Source organism: Trifolium pratense, linkage group LG3 (assembly GCF_020283565.1).
Source record: "Trifolium pratense cultivar HEN17-A07 linkage group LG3, ARS_RC_1.1, whole genome shotgun sequence".
Lineage (NCBI taxonomy): Eukaryota > Viridiplantae > Streptophyta > Magnoliopsida > Fabales > Fabaceae > Trifolium > Trifolium pratense.
The window spans coordinates 1,120,979-1,143,913 of NC_060061.1; the positions used below are offsets into that span (position 1 = coordinate 1,120,979).

The 22,935-nt window shown below is 32.2% G+C and overlaps 3 protein-coding genes and 1 pseudogene across 3 annotated transcripts; 2 read left to right on the forward strand and 2 right to left on the reverse strand.

Moving 5' to 3' along the window:
• Positions 1-626: 626 nt before the first annotated feature.
• On the reverse strand, positions 627-2,988 carry LOC123918233 (annotated as a pseudogene).
• Positions 2,398-4,301, reverse strand: LOC123913366. Its single transcript, XM_045964083.1, has 2 exons — positions 4,254-4,301; positions 2,398-2,883 (listed from the first exon to the last, which is right to left on the reverse strand). Exons 1-2 carry the CDS (start codon positions 4,299-4,301, stop codon positions 2,398-2,400), a joined length of 534 nt encoding a protein of 177 aa, XP_045820039.1.
• A 1,792-nt stretch (positions 4,302-6,093) lies between these two features.
• LOC123918234 (probable E3 ubiquitin-protein ligase RHC2A) lies at positions 6,094-7,930 on the forward strand. The gene has a single exon (XM_045970231.1). The coding sequence runs from the start codon at positions 6,363-6,365 to the stop codon at positions 7,554-7,556; it is 1,194 nt and encodes a 397-aa protein (XP_045826187.1). The 5' UTR covers positions 6,094-6,362; the 3' UTR covers positions 7,557-7,930.
• A 12,023-nt stretch (positions 7,931-19,953) lies between these two features.
• LOC123918235 (aspartic proteinase PCS1) lies at positions 19,954-22,053 on the forward strand. The gene has a single exon (XM_045970232.1). The coding sequence runs from the start codon at positions 20,368-20,370 to the stop codon at positions 21,730-21,732; it is 1,365 nt and encodes a 454-aa protein (XP_045826188.1). The 5' UTR covers positions 19,954-20,367; the 3' UTR covers positions 21,733-22,053.
• The last annotated feature ends 882 nt before the right edge of the window (positions 22,054-22,935 follow it).

Genomic DNA, 22,935 nt, shown 5'->3' on the forward strand with positions numbered 1-22,935 from the left:
GTTGTTTCCAAATACTTCAAATAATGGTAGCAAACAAGGTTGCATCCTCCTGTGTTGATAGCCGAAGAATTTTAAAACTGACAAAAATAATATTTCTTTCAGAGTCAGCCACATTGCACACAAAATTGAAAAAAATGAGTCCTTCTCCATATGTTTCGGCTGTTAGGACACCTACAGGGCCGGTCCCGATGATTTGGAGGCCCGGCTTAAATGTTAAAAATGGACCCTTAGTAAAAAAAATATAAAAAATTCAAAAGAATAGTTGTCATTTAAATTGCAAATAACATCAATAATATATAAAATATAGTCATCATTGTACCTAACATAAAAAAGATTCATATTCTAATTAATAACAACAAAATACATAGCTACTTAAAAAGAACCATTCTTCTAACATTTTGTGAAACAAATTCATCGAACAAATCTTCATATTGTATACTCTCCAAAAGATCATTCTCAATTGCTATCACTGCTAAATCATTAAGTCCTTCTTGTAACATAGTAGACCGCAAATAAGACTTCAAAACTTCAGTTTTGAAAAACTTCTTTCTGCTGAGGCAGCTGTCACGGGAATAGTCAATAAAATTCTATAAGCAATAATTGTATTAGGAAAACAACTCATGCCTTTCAAAAATCTTAATATATCAACAGGTCCCATTTTTTCTTCAGGCAACATTTCTTTTAGTAACCTTAACTCCACAGATAGTTCTTTACCATTAACATCAGATTGCAATTATGTTTCAGTATATGTTCTAAATTACTACAACAAGAGTCCAAACTTGCACTGTCCAATGATTGTAAATTTTGAGAAGTAAACAAGAAACCAAAAACACTTTCATATTGTTGATATTGCTCAAATCTCTTAGTAAGAGATACAACTGCTTGATCAACAAGGTAAAGAAAATAATTAACCCTAAAAGATTCTTCTTCAAATAGCTCAACTGATGGGGTATTCAATTTCTCATCAAATTGTCTTTTTCTATGAATTATACGCCTTTTAGGAAACACTGGATCGATATTCAATTCAATAGCAATTTCTGTAGCATATTCCAAAGCTTTATTAAAATCAGTTTCTCTATATTCTTTAAAAAAAGAAATCAACCCCTTTATTTTTCTGATAGCATCATCAATAAGCATATCTCTACATTGTAAGAGTTTACTAACCGAATTAATTGTAGATAATATTTCAAACCAAATAATTGTAGCCATTAAAAACTTAAAATCACCAAGCTCATTTGTTGCTAAGGATTTGGCTTCGCTACATATTTTAGAACCTTGATCCTTTTCTGACACTTCAAGTAAAGCTTCTCTAAAATCTGACATTTGAACTCTTATAGCTTTAACACTATTTATATGACTCTCCCAACGAGTGGATGACAATGATTTTGGAGTCAATCCTGTGACATTTTCTTTCAAAATTTGTCATCTCTTAGTAGAATTGGCAAAAATAGTATAAATGCGTTGAACAATGCCAAAAAAATCTCTAGCTTTACGAGAAGAGTTAGCCATGTCACACAATGTCAAATTAAGACTATGACAACCACAAGGAGTATAAAAGGCTCTCGGATTAATGTCTAAAAATTTCTTTTGTACACCCAAATTTTTTCCTTTCATATTTGAACCATTATCATAACCTTGTCATCGCACATCAAATAGGTCAAGAGCAAGATTTTTCAACTCATCTTGTAAAACATCAAAAAGCCCTTGACCAGATGTATCATTCACATTTAAAAATCCCAAAAAAGATTCCTCAATGCTAATAGAATTTGAAGAAATATCCAAATATCGTATTAACAAAGACATTTGCTCTTGATGACTAACATCAGGAGTACAATCAAGTATCACTGAGAAATACTTTGCTTGTTTGATTTTTCTAATAATTTCATTCTTAATTTTAGAAGCAAGCAAAAGTATTAACTCGTTCTGAAGTTTATGCCCAAGAAAGTGAAGATGAAGATTATCATTTGTAATACGTCTAACATGTTCTTGGACAACTAGGTCAAATTCGGCTAACATTTCAATTAAGCCCAAAAAGTTGTCATTGCTATTTTGCTACAATCTCTCATTAGAACCACGAAAGGCCAAACTATGTTTCGCAAGAAACTTCACTATTGAAATAATTCTTTTTAAAACATTTTTCCAATGATCCTTTTCTTTCTCAATCAGTCTTTGAGTTGTTTTATCAATAGTTTGAGAAGTTTGCATCCTTTGACGCAATTCATACCATGTAGTCATATTCTTAACTTGTTCTGTGCTCGTCTCATGCTCTTGAAGTCTTACACCAACATGTCGCCAATCAGCAAAACCATCATTTGCTAATTGACCTTTACCCATCCATCTTCTAAAAATTTTACAACAAAAACAAAATACTCTATCAAGCTCTTTTGAATAAACAAGTCATTCTCTATCGCACTTCTCTCCGATTGATAAAACTCTAGTAAACAAATTAGCCGTAAAACGTCTAGAATATTTATCTTTAGGATCCTTCAGAATAGTTAAATCTCTTTTAGTACCTTTTGTAGCTAATAAATCAGTCATTTTAGAATCAAGAGAATCCCAAATTGTTGGATCATATATATTTTCCCCAATATCATTAATACTATCAACATCTTCATTATCATCAACATTATCATCATCGACATTTTCAACACATAAATTATCATTTTCAGTAGCCTCAACATCAACATTATCTTCTATATTTTCTGCAGTAACCACATTTTCAAGAATTTCAACATCAATATTATCATGAACATTTTGATTTTCAACAGGAATTTGTGGTTCTTTTATAATGAATTTATTAAGAGCTCCTTCTTGAGATTTAGTTAACTCATCAAGTAGTTTCCTATTCTTACGTTTCTGACTTCCAGAATCAAACTTTCTAGTCTTAGGGGGTCGGGCAATTTAGGAAGCTTAGGAGGCATAGAGAAAGAATGAGAGAATATTGAGAACTTGAAATTTTCCACTGTTCGTGATTAATTGCGTCACATATTGAAGTTGAACCGGATAGATAAACAATATTGAAGTTGAACCGGCAAAAAAAAGAAAAGAGATAATTAGTAATTCTCAAATAAAATCACAAATTAACAAACTAATAAAAAAATCAACAATTAGAATAGAAGAAAAATTGAACAATTAGTAAATTAACCTTAAATTAAGAACAAGATTTTATGCTGTTGATTTGTTTTTTTCTTTTTAGGTTAGTGTTGATTTGTTGTTTGTGGTGGTCGATAGAGTGAATGTGTTCTTGAAATCCTAATTTTTTATGTTGTTACTGTGCGTGTGTGCTCATTCCTATTATTGTGCGTGTGTGTGCTCTTTCCAATAGCTTTATGCCACATGTTGTTGCTTAATGTGTGTTGATTTAGTTGGGCCACTTTTTTTGCCCTGAACATAGCTATAAATTGTTACTTAATAGTGCAGTATAATTTTTTTTTGAGGCCCCTCCAGTTTGGAGGCCCAGCGCTGTTGCACATTGTGCACTGCTTGTTGGCCGGCCCTAGACACCTATAAAAATATATGAAGTGAGTCTTCCATATTTGAATCACAAAACATAACTTTTGGGATAATTCACTCCTATTTCATTAAGTTGGTCTCGAGTGGGAATGCAGTTCCTACAAATACACCATAATTTTTTTTAAATTTTTTGGAGAGTTGGTACCTTTCAAATGAGTTGTCATTCAGACATTCACCGAGTACTTTAAGAAAACTTGTGTCAATGAGTTCTTGTGTTCAGAAAACAGTATGCACACTCCTTTATTATCTACACGCCAAACATGCCTGTCTTCCTCAACTTGTGGAAACAAAGGAGTATTTAAAAATTTCAATACATTGGTTGGATCAAATTTTGACATAATTAAAGGAGCATTCCAAGATTTTTGATGGGGAATAAACAAGTCAATATCATCTGTAATTGATGTATGATTGGATCAAAAGAAACTTGTGGCAATAAAATACAACCATCGCCAAACCATATCTCATTCCAAAGTGGAATATTTGTTTTGTCGCCAATACACCATATGTGACCTTATCTAAGAGTAAACTTTGCATTGCAAATACTTCTCCATACAAAACTTGAATTATGACCAATGTTGGAATTCAAGAAATCACCAATGTAAAAATATTTAGCTTTAAATAGATGAGAGATAAGGCTCTCCACGAATTAATTTTCTTCCAAACTCTCTCTTTGATAAATGTGAAAATAGCCTTCTTGATTCGTCCAATCATGGATGGGAGCCCTAAGTATTTGCATGTACCAAGAACTGCCTGAACACCAAGTACATTTGCAATGGAATCCTTAACATTTTGAGATACAGTTTTGCTACAAACAAATTCTTATTTCTAAAAGTTGATTATCTGTTATAAGGCTGCTTCATAAGCAGCTAAGGTGTTTTTCATCGCAGTTGCTTCATCGTTATTGGCCCTGGAATGATAAGAGGGCCTACCACATTCTCATTAACAATCACAAAATAGCTCACTGATTCTACACACATCATAATCCAGGAAACCCACGAAGGTAATCCCAGTCGATTATGTCAAAGGCCTTACTAATATCAAGTTTTCAAAGCAACATAACCTATTCTGCCTCTAGTTTTAGATTTCATATAATGCACAATTTTACTCCTCTTTCGTTTTTATCATTTTTTGGGTTGAATATAAAAAAAAAGAACAAATGTATTTATCTTGTTAATGAAATGTAACAATGTAGATGATGAAGAAGAAAGAAAAAGTGTAAAAATCAGATATTGAAATGGATTGGGAACGACATTGTAGACTAGAAGAGAGACGATGAAGATTGTAAACAAATAACATAAAAAATAAACTCAAATTTAAAATATATGGTAAGTTTTTCTTATAAATAAATAAATAAATAAATAAATAAATAAAAAGTCTTAGTCGGCTCTCCTTTAACATTCGAGATATGGTCGAAACCTTCAAAAACTGATTATCCCCCGCTTTTAGCAAATGGTTAGTTGAAAGATATATCAAGTGGAATCACAATAACTATTTATGTATCATTCTTAATGTTCATGGAAGTTGCCTCTATTCTCCCGTTCAATCTGAATTTGACGGTATTATGAGAAAAACCATCGGCCACTATCTTGCAGGTTTCTCAGTCTTAATTCAAGGGTCATCTGACGTTTTGCTCGCTGAACTGTATGTCATATACACAAGGGCCTCTTGTTGGCCAAAAACATGAGTATTGATGAACTTGTCTGCTATTCTGATTCTTTACACTATGCCAATCTCATCAAAGGTCCTCATGCTAAGTACTACCTCCGTCCCATTTTATAAGACCTCATTTGACTAAATGCACTATTCATATGTCTTGTTTTGACTGTATTTTTCTAAAAGTATATAAATGTAAATATTATCATATAAGATATTGTTTGATTTGTTTCGACGAGTATTTTCAAAATATCAAATTTTATAATTTTTATTAATGCACAATTAAAGATATTAATAATCAAAGTTATGCATTAGTGTGCGTGCAGTGGTCAACTAGTTCTTATATTTTGAGACGAAGGAATTATCATATTCATGTTGTGTTGATCCAAGATATAAAAGAAAATCAATGGTTCTCTCTATCGCACACTTAAAGAAGAGAATTAATATGCAAATTTATTAGCCAAACTTGGAGCCTCTTCAAATTTTGACTTCTTGACTCATACTTCTCCTCCTTCTAGAAGACATTCGTGGTCTTCTTAAAAACGACGCAATAAATTTTTTTTTGGTTAATATTATTTTTTTTAGTTTTTTTTAGCAAGTTTACAAAAAAATAAAAAAGCGCAAAGTTTAGTTTTGATTTAAAAAGCATATCTTTTCTTTTACTGAATTTAATTAAACTATTAAAGCATATTCCTTTGGAATCCTGATAGTAATTACTACTACACAATTGCGCCAAATCCCGTAATCATGTAAACTAACTCAGCTGAAAACGTTACGTAGGATTGTAGGCTGTGGCTGGCTTCATTCGGCTGTAACAAAGAAAACGTTTTTATCTTTATCAAGCTGTCGTTTCGATAACATCCAACTGTATAACTCCACGTGTCACACATTTAAAGCGTTCCAGACACGCCAAGAACAAAAAATAAATAAATAAAAATCAATCAATTAATACTACGCGGTTTCTCTGTTATCTTCGTTCCACGCGACACTCCTTTTTTCGTTTCTTCCGTCTCCCTAATTCCTTCTTAACCCTCTCAATCTCTTTTCAACATTTTTTCTTTTCACATCACTTTATTACCATCATCTTTTCTTTTTTAATTAAAGAATATTTAATTAAAGAGAAAGTGTTTCTGATTTTCTAGGGTGGTGTTATCTTTTTTAATTTTCAGTTTCATCTTGATCTTGAAATTATTATTATGTCTACGGATACAACAACAACGACGTCGTATTGGTGTTATAGATGCAGTCGTTTTGTAAGATTAGCGACACAAGAAACGGTTATTTGTCCCGAATGCGACGGTGGTTTTCTCGAACAAATCGATCAACCGTCGCGTTCTCTTCAAATTGATGCTCGTCGGAGACGTTTTCCGGCTGCAGCTATGTACATGATCGGTCAACGTCCTAGTTCCGATCATACTTTCCGACCATCTTCTATCAGAAGAAATCGTCGTAACGGTGGTGAACGGTCTCCTTTCAATCCGGTTATTGTTCTCCGCGGCGGTGGAACAACAACGACAGAGGTAACAGAAGCTGGAGCTGGTGGAGAGAGTCGTGGATTTGAGCTTTTTTATGATGATGGTGCTGGTTCTGGTTTAAGACCTTTACCTCCAAGTATGTCAGAGTTTCTTCTTGGATCTGGATTTGATAGATTGTTAGAACAGCTTTCTCAGATTGAGATTAATGGAATATCGAGATTCGAACATCCTCCGGCTTCTAAAGCTGCAGTTGATTCATTACCAACTATTGAAATTGATAATACTCATTTGGAAATGGAACCACACTGTGCTGTTTGTATGGAGGCTTTTGAATTTGGTACTGTTGTTAGAGAAATGCCTTGTAAGCATATTTATCATCCTGATTGTATTTTACCTTGGCTTGCACTTCATAATTCGTGCCCGGTTTGTCGCCATGAATTACCGTCTGATGCTGATGGTGTAGCTAATAATCAACCACAATTACAGTCGCAGTCACAGGTGCAATCGGTTGGTTTAAATGAAGAAGAGAGTAATATTGGGTTGACTATTTGGAGATTACCAGGTGGTGGTTTTGCCGTGGGGAGATTTTCGGGTGGGAGAAGAGGTGCTGAGAGGGAGCTTCCTGTTGTTTATACTGAAATGGATGGAGGGTTTAATAATGGTGGTGAACCTAGGAGGATTTCTTGGTCTTCTAGAGGGGGTAGAGGGAGGGAGAGAAGTGGCGGTTTGAGAAGGTTTTTCGGGAGTTTCTTTGGTTGTTTTAATAATGGTGGGGTTGGGAATCAGCTTACTGTTTCGAGTAGAGAGGCGAGATCAATGAGGACTAATTCGTCTCATTCTTCAAATATGGATCCCTCTCCGCGTTCGCGAAGGACTTGGTCTATGGATGTTAACAGTGGAATGAGATCATGGTAAATATAATGAGAATGATTGAATTCAATGTGCACAATGCAACAATTGTGACATTTTCTGCTGCTGATATGTGGTGAAACGAGTGGGAACACGATCGGGAATTTTGGTTGTATGGATCATCAATGGGGATGTGAAGCAGCAGCAATGGCAGAAAAGTCGGAAAACAATCGGGGGGGGGGGGGGGACCTTAGTAGAACGATGATAACCTGTGTGGTATTTGTCTATCTTTTGTTGGGAAAGGGGGGGAGAGGGACACGATGATTAGTAACTTACTTTTACTTTGATAATGAACTGATTCAAACGAATCACATAAGCACCTTATTATTGTTTATTATTCTGTGTTCTTTCTCATCATTGATAAACTTCATTTAGCTTCAGTTCTTATGATATTCCAAATTATGGTCATTGGTATTGGTATTACATGGTTCTGCTCTGCCCTTATTTTGTGTATTTTATTTCCTTCAAGAACACAAATTCAAATGCATGGTATTGGTAAGCATAAGTCCCTTGAGTTGATTGTTGCTGATGGCATATAGCATGCTTGGTTTTTCTGTTAGAAGGTCTCTAAAATTTAGAGTCTAAATCACCATTACCATGCTTGGCTTTTCTGTTAGAGTCTAAATCACCATTAAGTAAAGCAAAGAAGATATGGTTCTAAACATTTCTATTGATCAATTTCATTTGTTTGCGTTATATTTATCCGTTTTGTTCGCAGTTTTCTTTATCCAATGTGTCGAAAAACTATTGAACATTGAATCGTCTAGAGTATTACACTGCTATTAAACAAATTTGCAATTTGATGTACTATATACTACAGTATAATATAATCAAATTGCTTCAAGATTTGAAGTTCAAATATGTAGTATTTTAATCTATGATTACTGATTACTCAACTCTACACATTTTGAGCATGTGCAGGACACCCTTATAATAATCATTGATATAATCTTTTTTTATTAGAATTTATATCTTTGGTAGTTCATCGTCGCTGTCACTGTCTCAGTTGAGAACGACATTGCAATATGCGGGCTGGGATTCAAATTTGTGACTCCTCGTTTATTCACTTTAAAGAGTGAAATTCTAACCAACTAACAATTTTTTTTCTTTGGGAGTTTCTATAAAGCCATTGTGACTTGCAAACTTGTTATGGTTGTAAGCAAACTAAAAATAAACAAATGGGCAAAATGGATTTCCATGGATGAATTGGCATTCTTAAGACATGTTACTTGTTTTGGCAAAGAGAAAAGAAAGGGGGTTTCTAAATTTCTGAGTTGTATACATTTGTGATAGCAGTATTATTGGGTAAGATAGCTCAGTTTTGGTGGAGTGGTGGCCAAACTAGTTGGCGTGTGGAAACAAAAGTGTACACAGCTGGAGAGAAGTTGAGTTCGTTGTTAGTAAGAAGAAGAAGAAAATAATTGCACGTGTAGTGCTGGATAGATACTTCGATTAGTTCATTTTGCACTTGCACGCCATTCAAGTGCTAATGAAAAGATCCTCTCCAATAATTTCACCACATGCATTTGTTTTTTCAACACTAAAGTATTTTTTAGGAACATAACCAAAGTACTCCGTATGGTAATCGATAACTTTGATTACTAATATATATTTAATTATCTATTATAAAAAGTTATGAAAATTTTATATTTTAAAAATAATCGTCGAGATAAATTGAACAACATCTTATATGTTAAGATTTATTTTTATATATTAGTAGAAAATTATGATCAAAATAGATTATATAAATAGTACGCGCGATTCTCAAACGACAAATAAAAAGGAACAGATGAAATATTATATTTCACAAGTTTATTCATTGTAATTTATTTTTTTAGTTTTTTGTAAAGAATTCCGAAGTTAATTATATACACACACTCATAGGGTTTGTTTGGTAAAAATTAGCTATAAGCTAGCTGATAGCCGATAAGCTAGTTGATAGCTGAAAAGCTAGCTTATAGCTGATAGCTGAAAAGTTAGCTAATTGAAATTAAAGTGTTTGGTAAAATTAGCTTTTAAAATGGTTAATAAATATAAAATAACATAGTTGATAGTGGATAGTTTCGTTTTTAGAATGGATAGTTATTAAATTAAAGGGTAAAAATAGAATAAAGTGTAAAAAGCTATAAGCTATAAGCTCTAACGCTATACTTGAAATAACATATGAAAAAAAGCTATAAGCTAGTAAAAAAACCTTGTTATCAAATACCTCTAATTTTTTGAAACAAACTTATAAGCTCATATAATAAACTATAAGCTAACTTATTTGTGTTACCAACCACAAACTGCTTCGAAGACTTTCTTCTCAAACTCTAGTAATGGCTTTCTTGGACAATATTCTATAACATCAATGTTAAAAATTGTTTTCTTAATTACTTTTTATTATAAGTTGTGTGTATATGTGTAAACACTAACATGCAAGTTGTTTATTTTTTCATAAAAACATCTCAATTTTACTTATTCAGAAGCTTCTTGATTGGAGAAAAACGTTGATTTTTTGGGTAGTATGTACTCTTTCAACTAAAATTATAATAACACATGGCAATTGTATATGTCAAATGTCAAAGTAAAAGCAGTGGTTTTGTGAAGGGAATATTATAAAGAGACTAACATTATCTCCTCAACCAAGATTAGCCGTATATCTGGTTCACATTTGATTAATATTTTAACACATTATTAAACATCAAAATTTACTAACAATTTTGATGTTAATATTGTTTAAATACGTTTTTAATTATGTTAGATGATTAATAAATATTCAATTTAGTTTCTCACAATTATCTGACGACTCATTCAGTTCTTGATAAAAATAAAATTCAAATTAATCGATTGATTTTTATATCGGGAACAAGTTAGTCTCTTTAATTTGGAGCGTTGGTAAAATTGTGAGGAATTAAATTATGATTAATAAATAATATTATGTATTTTTTTATGTAAGTTGAGCTGTATGCCCAAATAGCCGCAAACTCTTTAACAATTTTAACAGTGCTGCATGTCCAAATCATGAATCAAATTCAGGGCTTTGGTTAAATTAGAAGACAATTGAAAATTATATATATATATATATATATATATATATATATATATATATATATTTGAATGCAATTATTAGAGTTTAGATTTTTGAAGGATCATAATCCTTTTACTCCATCCAAGAGTGCGTCCCTTATAACTTAAACAATGTTTTGGGTTTGATTCCTAATTTAGACATGAGGATTAGTCTCTCCAGTTATACGTAGAAATATCCAGTTTATATTAAAAAAATGAAATCCCCGTACTCCTTCCTTTCCCATTTATTAGCTTACTGCTTTGTATGAGTTGTAATTTAAAATTATGGATTTCTTTTTCTTCCATAAAGCAGTTGTCACTTTTCTTTTGAGGAAATTTATCTTGCCACATTTAATATACGAAGGATTTAATTGATATGCACCGACGGTATAAAATAATTTTACACTGTCAACCAATATCAACCATGTTTTCCGCCACATCACCCCACTTCACCCCACTTTCTTGATATGACATGACAAAATAATGGTTGTTTATTAGACGATTGTGTAAAACTATTTTACACAGTCGGTGTATATCAATTAAACTTGTATATACGAATACCATGATTTCGAAAATTGATAATTTTGCAAATAAACCTTAGGAAGTGATGTTTCCCATCTAATTAAAATTTGGTACATACTACAAATTTCATTAAGGACTTGGTCCAATGTATTCCATCGGTTCTTAAAACTTATGCAAATAACTTATGCAATATAAATTAGGTTTTATGCTATTTTATAAGTTCACACTAATGAAAATTGTAATTTTATAAGCTATTTTATCATAAACTACATTGACAAACTTATAATAAAATATAAAAACTGCATAAGTTATTTGCATAACCTCTAAAAATAGCTGGGCCAAACGAGCCTCAGTCAAATAGTTGTCTGAATGTCAAAAAAAGGGGTGGTACAAAATGGGAAGGCTTATCAAAGATGTTTTGACACTTAATTAACTTAATTATTCACATTTTAAGCAGTTTTTTTAGTATAGGGAATAAATTTTACCTAAATGATTCAATATTGATAAGAATAAGATAAGATATTTGTAAGTAGCGGTTGGTCTTTCTAAATTAATATTATTGTCACTAATAAACGCGTGGCTTAAATATCATATTGGTCTCTGTATGTTTTTGTTTTTTTGGTTTTAGTCCCTGTATTGTATTTTTGTTTAAAAAAGTCCCTGCATGTGTAAATCGTGTTGGTTTTCGTCCCTTCTGTCAATTGCCGTCTCAAAAACGCTGACGTGACTAACGGCTTGACATTTGACAACTATGATGTGACAAATTAAAAAAGGATACAAAAGTTTTAAAAAATAAACATAAAATTTAAAATTCATATATTTATACATATATAAAAAAGGATACAAAAGTTTTTGTGTCTATTTTTCATAATACCAACAATACCCTTGATTTTTGTTAGCAAAAAAAATATTTTATTAACAAACTCACCATAACATAAGACATGTTTTTTTTTTTTACATAAGTTAGACACGTCTGGCTCTGGCCCACTAGTATATATAAGAGCTTCACGTTTTTTAAAATATTATGTAATGGGATATCGACTCGAAAATATTATGCAAATTATGTATAAAAAAAATGCAAAAAAGAGATGCCTTATGTTATGGTGAGTTTGTTAATAAAATATTTTGTTGTAAAAAAAAAAGTCAAGGATATTATTGGTATTATGAAAAGTCCACACCAAATTTTTTTGTATCCTCTTTATATATACTAGCGTGCCAGGCAAGTCCGTTCTGCGACTGTCTGTGTCTAACTTATGTCCCAAAAAAAAAGATATGCCTTATTATGGTGAGTTTGTTAATAAAATATTTTTGTTGCTAAAAAAACAAAAGATGTGACTTATGTTATAGTGAGTTTGTTAATAAAAGATTTTTGTTTCTATTAAAAAAAAATAAGGGTGTTGTTGGTATTATGAAAAGTTCACATCAAAACTCATGTATTCTCTTTATATATAGTATAGATATAGATATAGATATAAATATAGATGTATAGATCTGTTTGAAACCCTAAACTATAGGGAATAAGTAAAGTAAAAAAAATAAAAAATCTTTCAACCAAATCAAAGCAACACCATTTTAGCCGTCGCACAACAACAATTCTTCTTGCCTTCTCTTCCTGTTTATCTTCTAAAGAAGGGTGGTTTAGGATCAATTTTGATCCAAAATCACCCATCTTGACCGTTTTATATTTGCTTTTATTTAAATAAGTGAAATTTCACATAGATTAGAGTTTTCCTGTTTTATTTTGTGATTTATTTGCCTCAGTGCGTCCCGTCTTCGTGTGGTGTTTGTTTGATCTCCGTCTTCGTGCGGTGCTTGTTTGCTTTCTTGTTTTTTGCGGCGTTCGTTTGGTTCAGATTGACAGAATAACTTTGATAAACTATTGATTCAATCAATGACAAGGTCATCAACGATGAAGATCCGAAGACATGAGTATTTCGGTTACTTTTATTTTGTCACATTATTTGTAGCTTAAGCATGCTGTTTTATGCTATTAACTTAGATGCTGTTTGTTTGAGTTTGTTCGCATATTCATCCTTTACGTTTTTAGCGACATTGAATTTGTTCTTGTATTTGATGTATCTATCCTTTTGAATGAATGAATATTTTATTTTAGTAAAAAAAAAAAAGTAAAGTAAAAATAGAATTTTTTTTTAATTAAAAAAAAAAGTAAAAAAACGTGAACCTCTTATATATATATATATATATATATATATATATATATATATATATATATATATATATATATATATATGGATTTTAAGTTATTATTTTTAAGAATTTTTATTTTTTATTTTTTATTTTGGTCCTTTATTAATTTAAATTTTTTGGTTTTGATCCTTCATTTGTCACACCATAGTAGCCACATGTCAAGTCGGTAGCCACGTCAGCATTTTTAGGAAGGCAGTTGACGGGAGGGACGAAAACCAACATTATTTGTACATGCAGGGACTTTTTTAAACTAAAAAACAATACAAGAGAATAAAACCAAAAAAACTGAAACATACATGGATCAATGTGATATTTAAGCCTAAACACGTTAACTTGGCGGCTTGTTATTACTTTCATATTTTTTTTAGTTAAATTTTTTTTACTTTTGATTTTTTATTTGGTTATTTTTTTTCTTTTCTTCATACTACTATCTCCTAAGGTAATGTGGATCTTTAAGCTGATTGATTAGGACACTTAATATTCATGCTGCTGTACCCAGCAGTTTGGTAAGGATACTTGTTTGCTGAATAAAGGCAAAAGTATGAAACTTAGAGAATATAGAGGTTATGCTTCATTTTTCAAAAGAAATGCTATGAAATTTTTAAAAAATAAATAATGATGGAAGACTAGAGCTGTCAAAATGGGCTAGCCTGAATGGATCGGCCCGCCAAGTCCGATTTTTTCCCGGGCTTGGGCCTTGAAAATCCTAGCCTAAATTGTTTTCGGGCTTTTTAGCCCGACCCGATAAAACCCGTTTAAAATATGGGCTAGCCCAAATGGGCCATGGGCGGCCCGTAAACCCGAATAAATTATAATATTTTTTTTTTCAAAATAAATAGTACTATTATAAGTAACTTGTTTTGGATGATTTGGACTTGTTTTGGATGATTTGATTATCTTAAACTTTCTATGTTGATGTGTTGATAATTTTGCTATGGTTGCTAGTGTGAACTCTGTTTATTGTTCCAACTTCTATAAATATTTTGCTAAATTTTGGCACTCTTAAATTTTATATTATGAGTTAAGCTTCGTTGGCTCGTTTGGTTTGCTTTAAAATGGAAAAAAAAAATAACGATTGGACAACAAATATTTTAATCGATGTTTGACAAACAATAATTGTTCTTTGTTTCTATGGTTTCAATTGTGTCAATTTTGCTCATTCAAGTATGTTAAAAATTGATTCATGCCACTGAACATGTTTGTTATGTTAATGCATATGATTTCTTACTTTTTGGAGCATGACCTTGCGGTCATAACTATGCTATTTTGTAGTATCATAGTGACTATTACTCAAAATATGTTTATGTTGATGCATTATGCCTTTTTGGGGCTAAATTTGATGTGTATTCTTGTTTGTTAGTATTAGGTGCAAAACAGGGCATAGATGCAGTTTGTGGACAAAAATATCTGCATCTTAGCATCGGCTAAACCGACGCTAACCTAATTTGTTGACTTTTTGGAAGTCGACGTTAGAGTCGGCCAATCCGAGACTATATCAATTTGTTGACTTTTTTGTTGATTACATAATTAGCGTCGGCTGCAATAGAGTCGGACTTAGACTCGGTTATAACCGACTCTAAATGTGTGTTAGCGTCGATTTTTGACCCTTTAGCGTGGACTTTCGCCCGACGCTAAAGGTTGCTTTTCTAGTAGTGAATAAAAAATTTATAAGTAGAGTAGAAATTAATTTGTACATACTACTTATAAATTTATTTATATAACTAATTTTAATTTGTCGACATAAACTACCTATAAATTTTCAAGAGGTAATATATATCTTAAAAAATAATTTTTTTTTTTTTTAAAAAAAATATAGTACATCTCACACATTAATCATTATATCAACAAAGCATGAGTCAAAAAAGAAAAATTAAAGTCACAAATCACAACACGGGAATTAATTATATCAACAAATTATTTAACCGACCAATAAATAAAGGGTAAGGTAGTTTTATGTACGTATCATTTTTAATTGGAACATCATGGGATAATAAAACAGAAGTCATATATATACCAAACCCTTGGCCCAATGTTGCCAAGAAACAAAAATCATCTAACTTTGATTCTTCTGCATGCAATGTTAGCGGTGTGTCATTATATGCTATTTTCAAAAGAAAGGGCTCTTGTACGTTCTAATTGAAGTTTGATTGATTAAAACAGACAAAAGAAATTAAAGACCATTCATGGTGGCTTAAAAAAAGTTTGCCTTGACCATAACTTTTGGTGGAACCAATTAGAAATCTTTTTGCTTCTAATGACTATTCTAAACTTTTTCAAACAAAGCGATAAATATCATCTAAAATTTACATGCATAACTATCAACGCAGTTTAATAATATTGACATTATCAGTTAAATTAGATATTAAAGACTTTTAATAGATTTCATAATCTTCGGTGTCTTACTTAAAATCATAAATTCCATAAGAAGTCAAAGAAAATAAGAGAAAGTCAATATTAGATATTTCTCTTCAATTGGTGTCTATTTTTCTTTCTTTCTTAATTTGCTCCACTGTTAAGTAAAGAGCTAAGTACATTTAAGGTCTACATTTATTGAGTAGTAGCTTGAAGTGAATGAGGAAAAAGACTAAATAGTCATCATGCAATAAATCGATCTATGTACCAGCTGGCTACCAAATTGTGTTAGCTGCAACAAAGTTGAATTTAAGTATGGATTAAGACATAGTGAATATAGCAATGTAGCAATAGTAAGCATATGTAAATGATCCCGATGGTGAGTTTGTTGAAAAGTCAGAGATTCAATTCATAAATTTTATATATGAAAAATAAAATATCTATTTGGAAATGTCTAAAGCGTTGTATAGTAAGTATGATTAAGTTAGTTGGAACTTGGAATTTCCATAATATTTGGAAACAAAAAAAAGGTGGAGTAACATAGTAAGGTCTAAAGATCACCTATATAGCATGCCATGAGATTTTTGGTTAATATCTGATGTTGAATTTATTTGTGTTATCTTTTGGTCCAATATGAACGATTTACAGACTCCCCTCATAATCCAACGATAATATTAGTTTTGATGGTTTAGTAAAAGATTCGACTGACTCCTTGTACCGAAAACCACCCCACAACAATGGTAGTTAGAAGGTGTGTCTCGTTAATACAACACAACACAAATACATGAATTTGATGATTATGTAGTGTTCAACTCACTTATATAATTATTCTTGATCTATTAATGATTTACCCGACTCCTCTTATAACCCAAAGATAAAAAGTAAATTAACTATAAACTACCTAGTCAAGAATCAAGATAGAATGATCATTAGCTATATACATTATTTAATGAAGGTTTTCAAAATAAACTATAAACACTTTTTAAAATGCCCAACTTTCATGTGAAAGAAAAGAATGTAACAAAGACACATATTCCACTTTATTCTCTCCACAACCGTCACCTCTATAATTAAAGGGAACTATTTAATAGTACTAAAATTTAACCATTGTGAAATTTGGAAAAGGTTTTTTTTTTTTAACTAAGAGTATAATTGTGTCAAAAAAAAAACTAAGAGTATAATGATATTAAAGGGCCTAGAAAGCATCCAACTAAATTGGTACCCCTTGTAGGCCCTAATTGTATGCCAAGTACTCATAATAATATTAAGGCTTAACTATACATTTGGTCCCTTACGTTTATTTTAGGTTTCAATTTGGTCCCTTACGTTTAAAAAGTATCAATTTGGTCCCTTACGTTTATTTTAGGTTTCAAGTTAGTCCTTTCTGTCAATTTTATCACATGTGGCAGTCAATTTGCACATGTGGACTGACACGTGGCACTTGGACACACTGACACGTGTACTGTTCTAACGGTGTTAGTGACAAAATTGACAGAAAGGACTAACTTGAAACCCAAAATAAACGTAAGGGACCAAATTGATACTTTTTAAACGTAAGGGACCAAATTGAAACCTAAAATAAACATAAGGGACCAAATATGTAGTTAAGCCTAATATTAATAAAAAAGGAAAAATAGTATATACAATATGGGGGTCAGCACCAAACCCATAAAAAGCAAAAAGAAAGGAAAAGGCACAATCCCAAAGCAGGACTCCCGAAAGAAAGTAAAGCCAAAACGAACCTAAAAATTAAAAACAATTGCTCCATCGAATCCGGAGATCCTTTGAAACAATATCACAGATTTTTCAAGCTTGAATAGCCACTTGTGAATCACAATCCACCCATAAGCTCAACCTCATTGAGAAGGAGGTTGATCCTTAGAGCGGATATGGTAACTGCTGGCGTTTTTCGCAAGCCTCATATGTTTTTTCTTAGCCTTAGAGATAACAGGAGTGAAGGATTCACTCTCGACTTCCAATTCACACGCTCTGGATAGCCAAGCTTGTTTTATCTTTTCCATATCATCGATTACCACCTGCTGTAGTTGTGTTTCTGGGACCGTAAAATCATAATCAACAACAACTTGTTTGGTAATATTGTCAACATGCTCATCATTATCGTCTGGCTTTAAATGGGGCCCCCGCAAGTGGGCGGTGGGATTGGTCCCTTGGATTAGTCGGTTCTAAGGCCGGATACCAAGTTTTCAAAAAAAATTATCGTCTGTAACTGTAACAACCGTATCGAACCAGCTCCTCAATACTCGGTGCACCACAGTCCGAATCTACATGAGCAGGTTCCTTTCTAACAGGTGCAACAACATATTGAGGTATTGCAGATACTGCCCCAACAGTATCATTCGTTGCAACAATGTCTTTATGTCCTTTAAAAGTTGTCATTGTAATTAAAATTTGGTGCCTTAAAATTTATAACTAATCGGACTCAGGGCAGGGCAGTTAAGTCAAGATTCACCTCCGAGTCCTACTCCTACACTACACTACATTAGTAAATACAAATTCAACTTATAATACTACTAATTTTTTTGTCCAGAAATTCTATGTTCGAACTCGGTTATATATTCTTTAAAGAAAATGTAAATCTCTTTGTCGTTTACAATGTTTTGTGGAAAAAAAATATTATTTTGGTATGTTATTCAACTTGTGTAAATAACAAAAAGTTGTTCCGTGATTTAGTGAGGAAAAAAATTTCTATTTTTGTCCAATTCATTGGTCTCCAGTTTGTTCAATCCTTCATTTTTTAGCAGATTAATCGCATCCTAGATTTAAACAAAAGTAAATATAAATCTCTTTGTAATAGTTAGTATTTAAGTTATAAGATCTTCTATCTTAAACCCGATGCATCATTCACCTCATTTAAAGTTTATATTATCAAATTACTTTTGGGATAAACAATATATACAAAAGAGCTTATGCTATAGCCTAGTTTTGGGATAAATAATGACTGCATAAAGTTTGAATTGAAAGATATTCTGTTTTAGTTGTTAATTGCCATCACTTGTGCTATTTCTTCTATTAATTTTAATTCAGTGAGATTTTTCAACCCTCTTACATTGAATTGTAACAAAAAATGACAGAATTTTTAGACCAAAGTCTTACTTAAAACGCATATAATTGCCAATGTTACCATCAAAATCAAATCAAATGTATATAATAACACTGTATCCTAATAGCTGGCGTGTCCTAATCAAGTTGGAAAATTTCATAGTTTATTGAATTGACTAAACTACAAAGCATGTATCCAATATTGCTAGGGGCTATATATCACATAATACCATGCACTAATTTTTAATTAATGCTGAAGAGTCAAGAGATAATAAAAAAAACCAGTTTATTATCTCCAAACCTATACATTTTCCCCCTATTTTCTTAAAACTTGACACTTTATGTCTTTGGTTGTACCATCTAGACAGTGACCATTTTCCTGAAGGGATGCGTTGGTAGCATCAAACTTTGTCTTCCTTCTTTTTCTTTAGCTCATTTTTATACTAATCGTCATGTCATTAAGGGAATCAACATTTGGGCACACCAATGCTAATATGAGTTGGTTAAGACCATCATTTGGTGCACTTTGTGCTCAACTGCTCAAGAAGATTAATACTTAATTTGCAATGCATTATTTTCATATGGAAGAATAAAATGAGTGTGAAAATAATCAATCTATCTTCAAGATGGCTATAAAGTTTCCATGTAAAAGAAGAACCATATATATAAGGATTCGGTCCTATGCAGTCATTGATTGCATGCAGTTACGCGTTTTTGACTGTTCGATTTTGGTGGGATGGTCTATGATAAATATATAATTCGATTTAAGAAAAAAAGTAAAATTTCAGTTTAAATTTTAAACCTTCTAATCAAGATCGGACCATAAAAAAAAGCGTGATTGCATGAATACACGCAGTCAGTGACTACAAAGGATCCTGATTATATATGTAATCAAAATACCATATAACAAGAATGAAACATAATTAATAAGGCGGTATGAGTAGCTCAACTGGTTTGAAGTAAAAGTGAAATGAGTTAAAGAGTAAAAATTCACGGTTGACTTCAAGTCATGTACACTTTTGTTTATGTATTTACTTTTCTTGCTTCTAATCACATTTACAATTGTGTTATTAGGTATATTTTTCTACGGTATTCATATACAAAATTGAGTTTGTGGTATTTAAATGATAATTTTGTCTAATATACACAAGTGAGATACATCTTTTATTATATATAAACTTATTTTTACTATTAAATCAACATGTTACATCATATCTTATTTAATTCAATAATGTCTCATAATTAAAAACTTAACTTCCTAGCTTCTACCTCATACATAATCTTCATTTCAAACCACCCTACTTAAAAATAACAAACACAAAGTGTAAAAGGTACCTACATATTCCACCTATATTGAAGTCGGCTAGCAATTAGCAAACAAAGTGCCAAAGTGGTAGCATACACTTTCCCTCCCATGTCATGAAATGATTAAAGTTCAAACCACCTATATATAACAATTTAGAGACATATAGTACACTTCACCACCATACCTGTGATTACTGTCTCATTGGACAATTCACACAAAAAACACACTTGCTCTTCTTCTCTCTCCCTTTTTATTTTCCATTGAAATTTAAAACCTCAACCACAAACTAAACCAAACCAAATCAAATCAAATCAAACAACAATGAACATGCCCACTTCTCCCCATGTTCTCCTACTTGTTCCACCTCTAACAATTATCATTCTCATAATGTTCCTTCAAATCCAAACAACCACTTCTTCTCTCTCATCTCCCAAACAAAAACCTTTCATATTGCCTTTAAAAATCCAAACACTTCCACATGGGGCAGTTTCACTTCCAACACCTTCTTCACATAAAATCTCTTTCCACCACAATGTAACCTTAACAGTTTCACTAACACTTGGCTCACCCCCACAGAATGTTACCATGGTCCTTGACACAGGGAGTGAACTCTCATGGCTTCATTGCAAAAAGCTTCCAAATTTAACTTCCATTTTCAACCCACTTCTCTCTAAAACATATACTCCTATACCTTGTACTTCACCCGTTTGCATGACCCGAACCCGAGATTTCCCTGTACCCGTTTCATGTGACCCGAAAAAACTCTGCCATGCTACAATCTCCTACGCCGATGCAAGCTACATCGAAGGAAACCTCGCCACCGAGACATTTTTCGCCGACGGGTCAGCACAACCCGGAACCATATTCGGGTGTATGGATTCCGGGTTCAGCTCTAATACAAATGAAGACTCCAAAACAACCGGGTTAATGGGTATGAACCGTGGCTCTCTCTCATTTGTAACCCAAATGGGGTTACCCAAATTCTCGTATTGCATCTCCGGTAAAGACTCCACCGGCGTTTTGCTCTTCGGCGAGGCGAATTTCAATTGGCTTGGACCATTGAAATACACTCCTCTAGTCAAAATGACAACCCCATTACCCTATTTCGATCGAGTCGCGTATACAGTTCAACTCGAGGGAATTAGGGTCGGGAATAAGCTACTTCAATTACCCAAATCAATTCTCGCACCGGATCATACCGGTGCGGGTCAAACCATGGTTGATTCGGGTACCCAATTCACATTTCTTTTAGGACCAGTTTACACAGCTTTACGAGAAGAATTTCTCTCTCAAACAAAAGGGTTGTTAACCCTTTTGAACGACACAAATTTCGTGTTCCAAGGAGCTATGGATTTATGCTATCGTGTTTCGGGTTCGGGTTCAAATTCGGGTCGGGTGGGTCTTCCGCCATTACCAGCAGTGACACTTATGTTTGAAGGAGCGGAAATGAGTGTTTCAGGAGAGAGATTATTGTATAGAGTAGTTGATGACGTGGCAACAAGAAAGTGGAACAATGATTTGGTGTATTGTTTCACGTTTGGAAATTCTGACTTGTTGGGAATTGAGGCTTATGTTATTGGACATTATCATCAAATGAACGTGTGGATGGAGTTTGATTTGGTCAACTCTAGAGTTGGATTTGCTGATACTAGATGTGAACTAGCAAGTCAACGTTTAGGGATTTAGGTTTGTTGTGTTTTTTTAGTCTTTGGGGGGTTTTTTGGATAATGTTCAACTTCAACACAGGTGGCCTACAATTGTGGGGATTATTTGTATGGGTGGGTCATGGATATTTGTGTATGGCAGATAGGTTAGGTAAATACTTCATACCAAATATGTATTAGTTTTGGTTATAATATAATAAAAAAAATGTATTAGTTTTGTTGTTTTGTTTATTGATGTTACTATCTTAATTATTCTATTTTATTAGGTTTTATTAAATAACTAATGTATTAGTTTTGGTTATAAAAAAAATGTATTAGTTTTGTTGAAAAAAATATAGAGATTGTTGATGATGGATTGGCTTGTCGAAATTTCACAATATGAATATGAGATGCTCCCTTAATTATGATACGGTGTTTTTTGATGCATGTCCACCTCACATTAAGGACATTTATCATTATGATTTGTTGGGGAACACTATCCCTAGATTAATTCTCTTGTAATCTCTCTTTTTTGGGCTTTAGCCATTTTCAATATCAAAAAACAATAATAATAATAATAATAATAATAATAATAATAATAATAATAATAATAATAATAATAATAACTGATGTATTTTGTCTATATATTAGAGACTAGACATACCAAGTTATTCAATCAACTTAAAAAAAAATTAGGAGAGATAATATTGTTATGTTTGACCCGTTGAACTATTTTCAAAAGATCCACAATATTCGGTGCTATGAAGTCAAAGATGTCATACGTAAATTATATAAAAGCATGTTTTCTCATATTTGACCATTTTATTTGAACTAGCTTTGCAGGTCGCTTGTTCTACTAATTTATTAAATAATTGATGTATTGTTTCTTATAATTAATTAAGGTTGGAGGGAGTAGTTGTTTGTAAGGGTGAGACAATTTCAATTTAATTTCCTTTGTCCTGATGTTAATGATGATGATGATATTTATCAAGATGTTCTTGTTCTTATATGCTGTTCAACTGTAAGTTTATACTCAAGTTGAGGCTCTTATTCTTAGTAAATTATAATGCTGTTCAATTTAAGAATTAGTGTAACCATAATAGTTGTATCAAGCTGTCATTGAAAAGGATTCTTACAGTAAAATATATGGAGCATCCGAGTATGGACTTGTCTCGGTGCAGTGTTGATACTTGATATTAGAGAAAATGAACATGTTCAATTTCAGTTTCAATTTATGTACTTTCTT